General features: G+C 38.2%; 1 protein-coding gene across 1 annotated transcript; it reads right to left on the bottom strand.

The window, feature by feature from the left end:
* Positions 1-6,825: 6,825 nt before the first annotated feature.
* LOC147539308 (putative polygalacturonase) lies at positions 6,826-11,916 on the bottom strand. The gene is made up of 5 exons (XM_086644053.1): positions 10,850-11,916; positions 9,737-9,857; positions 8,624-8,872; positions 8,261-8,414; positions 6,826-7,664 (listed from the first exon to the last, which is right to left on the bottom strand). The coding sequence occupies exons 1-5, from the start codon at positions 11,273-11,275 to the stop codon at positions 7,139-7,141; spliced, it is 1,476 nt and encodes a 491-aa protein (XP_086500179.1). The 5' UTR covers positions 11,276-11,916; the 3' UTR covers positions 6,826-7,138.
* Positions 11,917-13,307: the final 1,391 nt, after the last annotated feature.

The following is a 13,307-nucleotide window of genomic DNA, read 5'->3' as shown; positions in this document are numbered from 1 at the left end:
GTTGTGGACGGTTGCCTATTGCGGTCAAGGAGTGCCAATATACCTTGGTATTGCTTATTAGTGAAGGAGGTTGCTGGAGGCACCCCCTGACCGGTTTTGTCAGAAACCGAGAGATTGATGGACTCTTGTCGGGTGCGGGTTCGTCCTCTTTGACCATAGTTGGGTGGATACCCATGAATCTTGTAACAAGAGGAAACATCGTGTCCATGGATTTTGCAATTTTCACAAAAAGGACGAGGACGTTTTGGACGTTGTCTCTCGGTTCCATTAAAACGAGTTTGATTAAACTCATTGTTTCCAACGGCAAGTGCCGAGTTGTTGGAGTCAATACTCATAGGAGTGACTAAGTTTTGTTGAACCTCTTCTTGTTTAATAAGTGAATGGATTCGAAGAATCGAAGGGAAGGGTTCAATCAATAAAATTTGACTCCGAATAGATGAAAATCTATCGTTAAGTCCTTGAAGAAATTCCATAGCCCTATCCTGATTTGTTCTTTCAAGTAAGAAACGACCATGTCCACATGTACAAGGCTCGGTGATAATCAAGGAATTGAGTTCGTCTTGAAGAGCCTTGAGGTTGGTGAAATATGTAGAAACATCGGAGTTGTCTTGTCTAAGACAAGAAATCGCTCTCTTTAATTGGAAAATTTTAGGAGCATTACGTTGATGGAAACGATCATAGAGATTGTGCCATATATCGGAGGCCGTTTCATCATATAAGATGGATGATCGGAGAGGTGGATCAACGGAATTGATGAGCCAACTAGAAACGAGATCATTACATCGTCCCCATTGTTCTAGTTCATTAGGATCGGTTGGTTTTTCGATGCTTCCATCAACAAAACCTAACTTAGCTTTAGCTCTTAAGGCTTTAGTCATTCCTCGTGACCATGAGGAATAGTTATCACCGGTTAGAAGTGGTGTGATAAGAATAGTAGTGGGAGAATCCGAATGGTGGACATCAAACGGCTCGCTATTGATGTTATGATGAACTTGAGAGGTTTCCGAAGTTTCGGGAGTAGTCATCTCTTAAAAAAAAATTTGAATTCTAGCTCTTATACTATGTGAAGAGGTACGTACCTCTTGATAATCGACTCGGATGAAGCCGAGGAAGATGAAGAGAGATTGATCCCTCGGTGGAACCGAGAGGGACAGCAGGACCTCTCGGGTGAAACCGAGAGGATGATGATGAAGATAATCGGGTGAGACCGAGAGAGAAGGTTAAAGAACTCGGTTGAATCCCGAGAGTTGATCCTAGTCTTCTCGGTTGGAACCAAAGATGATGATAGCAAAGTGTTAATCGTGAGAAAGAGAGAGAGATAGGTAAATACCTTTTCTTTATTCACAATAACATGATTTTACATTATGGATCTAATCCTTTATATAGGTTTACAAGAAGTGTTTAAGAAATATAAAACTATATCTAAGTATGTGTTTATCTAAACTACATCAATCTTGGTAGTAATAGGAATCCTAATCCTACTAGGATTACTATAATTAAGTGGACCTAATCCACTCGGTTTAGCCGAGTGGAGTGGACTCTAACACCTATGATTATTTCTTATGACAACACTAAATAAAATATGCGCAACACTAATTGATAATTGAGTTTATAGTATGAATTTATTATTTTGGACAAAATACTGGAGTCATGTTTAACACAAAGAAATTAGAATTACAAAATAAATAATTTACGGAAAAAAATAAGTCTTTACGAATCATATTCTTGATTAAACCTAACACTAAGTATAAGTGTTACAATTACTAAAATCACATTACCCGATTATTATACTTGGACACTTGGTAGTCATATTGTTTGTCCACAAGTCAGACATTGTCTTAGTGTTCTTAACAAAATTAGTAAGTTCAATGAGGTAAATTCAATTACAGGAGGTAAACTCAATTACCAATTAGTATTGAGAGGGCAAACTAAAAAAAACCTTATATTCTTTTCTTCTTTACATTCTCCTCTTTGTCTTCGAATAAAATTTTGGTATTGGAGACTATTTTGGAGACCAAAATGAAATTATTTTAGGGATCAAACTAAAAATTTTATCTACTTGCAAAAACAACGTTTTTCATCTCTAAACCCCATCACCAGTACCCTACGGTCCCTATAATCACCCATCACAAACACCACCACATCTTACACCACCACTTAAAGAAGTTCATTTATAGTACATCGATGGAGAAAGTTGACATTAAAAAAATTCCACAATGGAGGTTGACATTCACGAATCTAACGACAAATCATTCGACTAATATAATAATTCTATACGTAGGAAAAACATTTTTATATAGTGATTCTTAAAAAATATATAAGGTTTTTAGATTAAATTGTTTTCTTTATATTTGTACACGAATTAAAATTTTGGCCAATCGAAGCTTTTAGCGATGAACTTTTTCGGCCAACAAATGCTTCTAACGATAAAGATTTTCGGTGTTATTGTAATTTTAAAAGTTTCGTTCAAAGTTGTCGTATTTCTTTACAATTTTCGTTTGAAGTTTTCTAACAAAATTTCAAATGAACAGCATCACCAAAAATCTTCATCGTAGAAAGCATTTATTGACTGAGAATATTCATACTTAAAAACATTTATTTTGCCAAAATTGTGGGTCTTTAACCAAAATAGAGAAATCGATTTGACCTAAAAGTGTGAGTTTTTTTTTAAATCACCATAAGTAAAAGTTTATCTTACATTTAAAGTTGTTGTATTAGTCTAATGATTCTTGGTAGTTGGATTTATGAATGTCAACCTCCTTCAATCTCCATCGATAAAACTTCTTGAATATTTAACTTCTCCATTAGTGAAACATCATCAATGATAACTTCTTCCATTAATTTAGTGTAATAAAGATAGACTTCCTTAGTGGCACTCTAAGCTTTGGTGTTGTTTGTGATGAGTGGTTGTGGGTAGTTTTTTTTCGAAAACTTTGAATTAATATTTAGGGGAAAAAGAATGAAAGGACTCTACACAGACGACAAAAAAAGGGGGTGGGGGTATACACGGTTACATACTCAAAATGCCCCCCAATTCGACACAAAATCAAAATACGAGTATGCCTTGATCCATCTAAGAGAGCTACTCCAATGAAACAAAACACCCAAAATATCTTCCTCCACCACTTTGAACGCACTAGGGGAATCCTTAAAAATACTATCATTCCTAGCCTTCCGAAAACACCAACGAATAGCATATGGAACAAGGTTCCACAGTCCTCTCTTTGACTTCTTCACTGGGGGTCTTTCTCCATTGAGGCAACAACTGAGCTAAACTATTCGGAATGCACCCACTAACTCCAGCAGACCTAATGAAATAGTCCCATAACTTTACAACCTCCGAACAATGGATCATCAAATGAGAGACTGTCTCCTGTTCCTCCTTGCATCTCCCACATCTATTGGATATAACCCAACCTCGTTTCTTGAGGGAGTCCACCGTTGGCAGCTTGCCCGGAGCTGCTGCCCAAACCACAAAACTCACCCTAGGTGAGATATGGCTCAACCACAGGGAGCTAAAGTTGAACTGTTCTGCTTGAGGAGCTATACTATGATTGAGTCTAGAATAGCAGTTCTTAACTGAAAGAATCTCATCTCCCTTATCCACCCAAACCCTAGCATTCTCCTTGCCTTCAATGGGCATACTCTGACCAAAGGTCCACAACAGATTGGCGTAAATGGGAATCTCCCAATCATTAAGGCCCCTTCTCGTCCAAATTTCCCAGGCTCCCAAAGACCGATTGAAATGGCTATGAACGTATCCTTTTGGGATGTCGAAATGAGACATATGGATGGGAACCTATCTTTAAGAGAAATCTGAAGGCACCATACATCTTCCCAAAAACTAATACTCCTGCCATGACCTAAAGACCACTTGGCGATGCTCAAAAAGTCTTTCCCTTTAGCAGTTGTTCCTTTCCAAAGGCCGCACCCAAAGGGAGTTTTGATATTCATATGCCTCCACCCCCCACTAGAGCTCCCAAACTTTTCCTCTATAATGATCCTCCACAAAGAAGACTTCTCCTGAGCAAACCTCCGTAACCACTTGGATAGCAATGCATCGTTCATAACTTTAAGGTTCTTGATGCCCAACCCCCCAACCTCTAACTCCTGACATATCAACTCCTAGGCCACCCAATGAATCCTCTTAGTATTCTCCTTATCGTGCCAAAGGAATTCGCACGTCTTTCTATCGATCACCTTAAGCACTGACGCCGACATACTCAATAGAGACAGGAAATAAAGAGGAAGGGCCGACAGAACAAATTTAATTAAGGTCAGCTTACCTCCTCTCGAAAGGGTTTTAGCCTTCCACGAAGATAACCTTCTATTCACCCTCTCTATCACTGGGTCCCAGGCAGCCTTGGACTTGTAAGACTGTCCGAGAAGAAGACCGAGATAGCTAGACGGAAGAGATCCCACCACACAGCCCAAAGCCTTGACTTGAGCTCTCATAGGATTGTCAACTATAACCGACATAATAATAGACTTAGAATAATTGACTTTCAATCATGTCGCTATTTCGAACCAAATTAATATGTCTTTTAACCTTGCAACCTGATATGCTGAGTCATCTAAGAAAAAAAGAGTATCGTCCGCGAATTGGAGATGGTTGACTGCTGTCCCTTGCTCCTCCACCTTGAATCCTTGCACCCATTTTCTGCTTTCTGCCTCTCGAAGACAGTGACTCAAAGACTCAGCAACCAGTAAGAATAATAGAGGAGGGATCGGGTCTCCTTGTCTCAACCCTCTTGAGCTCTGAAAAGGCCGCGAAGGTCTACCATTCAGGAGATCGAAAAGGAGGCCGAGCTAACACACCCATACACCCATACACCCATACACCCATACACCCATACACCCATACACCCATACACCCATACACCCATGATCTCTATTTATACCCAAAGCCTATCTTCTCCATCACCTGATATAAGAAGTCCCAAGCCACCATATCGTATGCCTTTTCGAAATCTATCTTGATAACAAGGCCCTGCTGTCTTTGTTTCCTCCTCGAGTCAATAAGTTCATTGGCTATCAAAATGCCATCCAAGATCTGCCGCCCTTCCACGAAAGCTCCTTGGAAAGGGGATATCAGCTCCTCCATAACCAGTTCCATCCTAGAAGCCAGAACTTTCGACAAGATTTTATAGACCCCACTGACCAAGCTAATAGGTCTAAAATCCGAGAAAGAGCTAACCTCCTCTTTCTTGGAAACCAACACAATGAATGTATTATTTAATCTCCAATCCAATCTAGCAGTCTCTGAAAACTCTCTAACCATTAGCATTACTTCCTGTCTAATAATGTCCCAGCTCCGAATGTAGAAACTCAGAGGAAAGCCGTCTGGGCCAGGCGCCTTATCACTAGCTAGCTCTTTCATTGCTCTCTTAACTTCCTCTTCCTTGATCTCAGCTTCTAGAAAGTAGTTACTCTCGGGTTTAATCTTGGGGAGTTCCATATTGTCGATGGAAGGCCTCCAAAATCTGTTCTCAGCATACAACGTGCTAAAATGACTGTTGGCAGCTTCTTCAAGCTCCTTATCCTCTGAGATTCTAACCCAATTACACTCTAAGTTGCTGATTCTATTACGTCTAGCCCGACAATTGATGATTTTATGAAAGTAAGCCGAATTCCTATTCCCGGCTTTGAGCCATTGAACTCTTGATTTTTGTCTAAGGCTAATTTCCTCCAAGTTCAACAATCAAGTCAACTCCACCCTAGCCATCTTTCTCTCCTGAAAATCCTGAGGGGATAAGTTATTACTCTCTTCTTCTGAGTCCCAACCACTAATCTTCTCTTTCAAGCTCTTCAAACTTTCGTTCATCCTTTTATACTTTTCCTTGGACCAGACCTTAAGTTTTTTCTTGACAAACTGCAGCTTCCTCCACAACACCTCACTATTAGACCCACTAGGAGTGCACTCATTCCACCACAGTCTAATATTATCAAGAAAATCCGCTTCAGGCATCCAAATATCTTCTAGCCTAAAAGGGAGGGGGGTTGAGCTTTAGAGATCTTTGTTCTCAACAGGACAGGGGAGATCTCTGTTCTCAACAGGACGGGGGAGGCTAAGTCCTATTTTTACCAAAAAAAAACAGGACGGGGGAGTGATCTGAAACTAGCCTAGGAAGAACAAGCTGCTCCACTAGAGGAAATTTCACTTCCCAATCAGAACCTAGAGCGAGAAGACCCTGCTTGTAAATACTAAACAGTTTTGAATTCCAACTACAATATCTCTACAAATATCAAAAAGGTAATCTCTAAGTATCCAGCTTTGTAAAATGCTCCTCTGTGCTCTGTAAATACCAGCGGCCATGAAATAAAATAGGACCGGATCTTTCTTTTCTCAACACCAAAAAACTGACTATTCACTGAAAAGAATAGTTACATTGTAGTTGTGATGAGAAGAAGAAGGACAACAATTATTCAATTAATAAAGCAAAAGGAGGAAACCTACAAGTTCAAGACCAACCCACACTAGTCGTCGTTCCCCTTCTACTATCCGGAGGTAGGACAGTTTGGTTTCTGCTGCGATTTCAGTATACATCAATATTAAGTTTCAAATAACCCAAAGGGAGAAGTTGCGAAGCAGTGATAGCTACTGGTTTTGGCCCTTAGGTTAAGTAATGAGTGTTTTCCTTCGGCCAAATACGTGCTCCTGAATGATCTATACTTCCACATGACCCACGGGGCAGTCAAAGTGTATTCTGTATTAGTGTGTGGTCTTTCCGTAGGCCACTACAGATAGGTTGTTCTGAAGTGTAAGAATAACGCGAAGACATACTAGCTGAAGTTGACTGAATAAAAAAAGTATGACAAACCATGTTTCTGCTGTTGATTAACTTCTACATTATAAATCATGGATAGAAATCAACATTTTGAAGTACGGTTTATGGTAGAGTTACAAGTATATAACCCTAGTACAAAGCAGGAAACTATATCTGCAAATATTGACATGATGAAGATACAACCGAAAGAAAGGCGATTCGAAAGCAAAACTTGAGAAAAAATAGCAGAGTTCTGAACTGTCACATCGTCGATACCATTATCGCCTTCATAGTTGCAGATGGAGAGGCCACTAATATTCTGCAAACCTAGAGAGAGAGAGAGGATTCATTTTGCGCAACTTCAATGGGTCTCAGAAATCGTAATCGATATCTGTTAGGTTTTGGGCACTCGAGCGTTTAATCAAGTTCCCTTGCTCATCGTAACGATCAAGGTTCTCACATGGAGCAGGGAAGATAGAACCAATTACCCGACCTTGAATGAAGGAGCATTGGAAGATATGTTTCTTCTTGTATGATATCCCAACCGAGAAATCTCGGAATGTGAGGTTCTTTAAGGGAATCTCTGGGCTTCCATGAAGTCGGACTGGAACACGAACACCCTGGCCATGAATCCCAATGAACTTTATACCTTCGATGATTGGATAAGCCTTTGGATCGTATCCTTCATCAGGGTGTTCATTATAATCTGTCTTGACCACAAATCCTACACGGACATTGTCGAATGTAATATTCCGGTAGGTGATGTTTCGGATATATCCACCTCTTCCTGGACTTGTTTTGATCCTCATGGCCCGCCTTGAGCCCCACACGACAACATTTTCGACTGTGACGTTTGAGACTCCACCGGACATTTCACTTCCTATAGATACTCCAGCACTGCCACATAGTTCAAAAAAGTGGGCTTTAGTTACATAACTACATTTTGTTTTACTATGTGAGACAAATAGACATTCAACTTTTTAGATTCGGAAGGTATGTTAGGGACACCATGTGCGAGTAGCATGTGTGAGAGACTACACTTAGTCTCACATTGCTTCGAAGAGTGCCACTACCTTGGGCTGTAGGTGCGACGCCGGCACCTGAGGTGTCAACATGTTCTAGGTGGTCTTTTTAGGTCTTTTCCCTTGAACAAACACCGAGCCACATGGTGGTGGGCTGGTGGCTAATCAAGGAAAATATCGGCAGGTTTCCAGGGACTGTGTCGCCATAAGTGGGCCTTGAAGACCTTACTGATTCAGTAATATGTGTTTGTGGGACTTGATACAGACTTACATGGTCAGAAGGGTAGCGAAGTTGACCTTTTCAGTTCACCAACTAATCACAATTGATGTCTTTTTGACACACATCAAATACGAACCTACGAAATCATACTTGTACTGTTGTACAAGTTTATCCCGCATGTAATTAAGACATTATTGCAACATATAGGGCGAGCATGAATTTTTTGTAGAAAAATGCAGTATAACTCTCACCTTACTGTAGAACGAACAACAAGGTTTCGGATAAGAATATTGGCAGATGGGCGACCATAAGCAATTCCATATTGATCCCACCCACTCTTTATTGCAATCCCATCATCTCCTACACTTATGTAGCAGTCCTCTATGACCACATTCTCACATGAATCTAAACAAAAGAAATAAAGTACATGATTCAGAAGTGTGAAAACAACAGAAATCTAGATGACATACATAGAATGTGCCCATGAAATTTTTGAAAAACAGCACTAACATAGTTCGGAGCAAACAAAAGAACAGAGACCCAGCACTGATATTATCCTTTAGTTTTCCTATAATATTTGAGCATGAACTACTTCAGAAGTGTGAGATAGTTACCAGGATCTATCCCGTCCGTGTTTGGAGCTCCAAATACAGGAGCCAAGATGGTGACGTTTGTGATGAAAACATTCTTGCAGTCATACGGATGGATTGTCCAGAAAGGAGAATCACGTAAGGTTATGTTAGAGATATGGATGTCACTTGACCACAATATCTGCACTAATGGTCCCCTTGTGTAGTTGAGAAGCTTTTGGCGATACTTCCTCCACCATGAGTGACCTTGTCCATTAATGGTACCATTATGACCTGCAAAAGAGCGAGTTCACCACTTAACCGTCAGATATGATCACCATAAGTCACTATAGAGGGGGAGAGAGAAAAGATGACGATCAGTTCATTTTTCAATGTTCAAGTGATCCAGAGAGCAAGTTATCATCTGAAACTGAAAAACGTTTCCAAAAGAAAATTTTAACCAAGATCTTTCTCCTCTATTTTACGACAAATAATATATAGGCAAAATCAAGACTGAAACCTAATAGATGACACGAAGCCATCACAAAAAAGAACCAAATTTTTTTGTTTCCATCCTTCATAACCCAATTACTTATGATTAACCCGTGGCAGGGAATACTGGAAGACAGGACGCAAATTCCTTGAGTTGCAAACCAATTATGAATCTAGCACATTATAAACTTGACTAAGCCTAAGATTAGTTCTTTTTCTTTTGCTGTTTCTTTTTGCATCAGATTTTTGTGCAAACTACATATTTAGCATGCTTTCTTGCTCGCGTCTATCTATTGTAAACTCAGATTTTCAAATTTGGTCTTTTATATTCAAGCATATCATTTAGCTGAAAACACACATTTGAAATGAAGACTGTTTTTAGATATAACACCACAAGACAGATAAGCGTACGTAATACCTCTTGTTAAATATGTAACCTACAAATAAATCTGATTTAGATTGAAATTTAGATCCAGACAAAACACAATACCTCATTCAGAGTCTAAACCTAGGCTAATATATGAGTTACAGAGAGTTAAATGGTTAACTAAAATTTTGCTCACATCTAATATTATGATAACAAAATGTAAATTCATCTGTTCTAGATTTGTGATGAATTAGTTGAAAAAAAGAGTAGTAAAGTAAGAAAAGAAAAATAAATCAAACCTGTAATAACGACATCCTTTAGATGCTGGCCATGGATTAGACTTCCATATCGAGGTCCAGCATGCTCCCTCCCAGCTCCGTAAGAAGGCAAAGGAGGCATCAGCGGCCAGTAATCCTCGTTCTGAAACAATGCTCACTTGTTATCAACTTTCACCATTGATGCATTATTCAACTTGAAAGACAATAAGTATTCCCATTTCCAAAACAGATAGTTTTACTGAATCAAAATTCCAAATCTAATTAAGGCCCTGTTTCTAATTTAGGAGAATGTGTACAAGTTAGGAAGTAAGATTCCAAATAAATGCACGCATTTTACTTTCAAAGAGAAATGTGAAATAGCAAAATTAGTCCATTTGAAACATAACTGCTGCTAAATCCAGAAAAGTAAGAACATGCTTCTTAACAAAATATCCACCAGGGCAACTAAATGAATCAAATTAGATTGTTAACGATTAGAAATAACTTCTAGCTAACCATCATTATGACATACTACTAAAAGCAAAACATTATAATTAAGAAATATACCCAAGAGAGAAAAAAAAAAACAAGAAGGACAAACAGTATAGGACATCCAAGAGTCTATTTTAGACTATTTTACCATATATGGTAAATCCCAACTTAAGTGTTTAATAAATAGCTTGGAAGATCAATGATATATGGGTAGGACTGAAATTGCAACCCTAGGTACATAACATCAAATGACAATGAACTCATGATAAAGTTAACATTGAATCGAATCCGGAAGTTCTACCTGCAACTTTCCACATTGAATCCTTACTCAAAGAGAAGTCCAAAACTAAATGTGTCTATTTTAACTCTAATAGTTTTATAAATAGTTGTTTTTGTTTGTTATAATAACAATCTTCTACTTTGTTACTAGGCTTGTAATTTGCTAGGCGGGATTCATCTAAGGAGTTCTAATCAACAAACATTAACTTACTCTACTATCAACTAATCAAGTCATTTTCTTGTATCAAAAGGCCCTCGAGCGAACTCGAACTATTGGACTAAACTTGTTTTACTCTATAAGAACTAAGTACACATTTATAATTTGATGATCTGCAATTTTGCAACAAAATACATGGAAAAGCAAGAAAGAAGAAGAAAGTGTACCTCAATTCCTAGAATAACAGCATCTTCAGCAAGAAACAAAGTCATATGACTAGTAAGATTAAATGGAGCTGTTAGCCAATTTCCAGGAGGTATATTAAGTTGCCCACCACCTTTTTTCCTCAATTTTTCGATCTCGATTATTGCTCTCTCAAATGCCTTAGTATTATCAGTAATTCCATCACCAATTCCACCAAAATCTGTCAAATTGAATCCAAATGGCCTTAACAATGGAATAGGTCTATTTGAAATTGGTTTGAATAACCAAAATCCATCAACTAGGTTTCTCTGCCATATAAACAATGAAGCAAATCCAATAACCCATAAAACTGTAAAAATTGTTCTATATGATGATATCAAAGGTGGAAGCCATCGTTTGAGTTCTGCTCTTTGGTGGCTAAATCTACCAAATGATAGAGTTTCAACCATTATCAGGTTCAAAGAGAACAAAGTAACCAAATTTTACTCCTCCCCAGATCAACAATCAGAGATTTAAAGATGGGGTTAGGGTTTCAAGCTGGAAATGTACAGCTACAAATTGCTTAAATATGAAACCTTAAACCATGGAGTTAGTCAGATGTGAGAGAGAGTATGAGTGTGTGTGAAGGGTAATGAGAGAAACCTTAGAAATCAAAGTTGTAACTAAGTTAGTAGTAGTGATCTTGAAAGAAACAGAGAGAATTTTATTGGATCTGGGGAGATGAAGGAGAGAGAGAGAGAGTAAAAATGAAGATTAGAATTGAGGAGGAAACTAGGTTTGAAAAGAAGGTTCCGGTTGGAGTAGAGTCGTAATCAGGTAGGAATCTTTGTAGGTTTTGGAGTACATCTCAAGGGAAGGAAGACTCTGGTTTTAACTGAAACAACAAGACATTCTTTATACATGTGTTTGATTATATCAAACAACTTTCATGATAAAATGAACTCATAAAAGGCTATAAGCACAACAATGGAGCCTTCAAGCCCATCTCAAGAAGCCCTAAAAGATCTTTGGGTCATCTCAATTTTTTCATTTGTTGAAAGGACTATTATTTTGAGTAAATCTTTAATTACATTAAAATTAGGGATAGCATGGGTAGAATTAATCAAGCTTGGAACTTGATCGATTTGCTCGAAATGTAATTTATGTTGGATGCAAATTGTTTTTCAAAGTGAAAATAGATAAAAAAAAATAGAAACAATAGAGTTTCCTAAAGCTTTCTTGAGGCTAAAGATTTATGGTAGAGAGCGTGACGAGATCTTTTCCCTGTCACAATGCTAAAGTCCATTAGGATCACACACTAGCAAATGGAGGTCAAAATCGTCTTCCTTAATGAAATTTTGGAAGAGGATGTGTACGTGACACAATCTGAAAAGTTAATGACTCTAAAAGGCTGGTAAAATGTGCAAGCTTCGGAGATCCATCTGTGAATTGAAGCAGGCAAGTAGGAGCTGGAGTCTTCGAGCCAGTGAAATAACCAAAGTCGTTCAATTTCCTGAAGAATGAAGAAGAACCTTGAATTTCAAGATGGTTAGTGGGAGTGACCCAGTTTTATTGGTCCTGAATGTTGAGAACTGGCTCAACGAAGGACCACACAAAAGTGAAATAGGGCATCAAACGATGATAAAACTCAATCAAGAAAGGTTCTTGAAAAGTCTAATGTGAAAAACTCTTAGAGCGTAATTTTACCGAAGTCTCGTGACACCGCTTGGCAAGACTTAGAGTCTGGACGACTCTGATGACTAAGCACGCGTGAGAACTATATTGTATGTTCTGACTGTGGGGCCGGTCATATAACATATGACTAGTATTCGACCAGACGTCTCATATACTTGGAGTGTATGTAGTCGTCACCAATTGAATCCAGATAAAGTACTCTGGACCTCAACTAAAGAACATCCTGAAGCACTTAAGAACTAAGGATATATAGAAGTTATTGGTAAAAATCGAAGAAATGAAATGGTTGTAAAGGTCATGTATTGCAAATATCCAAGAATGGAAGAACAATAAGCTGGAAAGAGTTCCAGACTGGCCATTGTTGCAAACTATACGAACAAAGAAGATTAATTAAAGCGTTACAAGCATTAATTTTAGTATAGAGATACTGAAGATTATCATAGAAAATTGAAGGAAGCGTCCTTCGATCAAAGAGATAATTAGCAAGATTTACACGGATTGGATTCGTTAACTAAATGTCATCGAAGACCGAGTATGAAAAGTCATACACAGGTCTAAGGCATTAGGTACATTTAAGAATGACCTAAGACTCGTAAATTGAGTGCGTAAAGGAGTTTACGTGGTGAGACTCAAATTTACAAACTCTTGTTATTAGAAATAAAATGTTCTTTTTGTCGTTAAAATCTTGGTTTAGTATTTAAACGACAGTCCACAGATAGCGAAAGATTCTAAATAGGTTTATCAAATGCATGATCTGATAAATGAAACCATATTAAGTGAATTTGAAATTATTTTGTTATTCGCACC

This window comes from Eschscholzia californica, unplaced genomic scaffold, assembly GCF_041429995.1.
Source record: "Eschscholzia californica isolate CP2 unplaced genomic scaffold, dmEscCali1.0.p SCAF_5, whole genome shotgun sequence".
In the NCBI taxonomy this organism is placed as follows: domain Eukaryota; kingdom Viridiplantae; phylum Streptophyta; class Magnoliopsida; order Ranunculales; family Papaveraceae; genus Eschscholzia; species Eschscholzia californica.
This window is presented reverse-complemented; position numbering and strand designations above follow the sequence as displayed.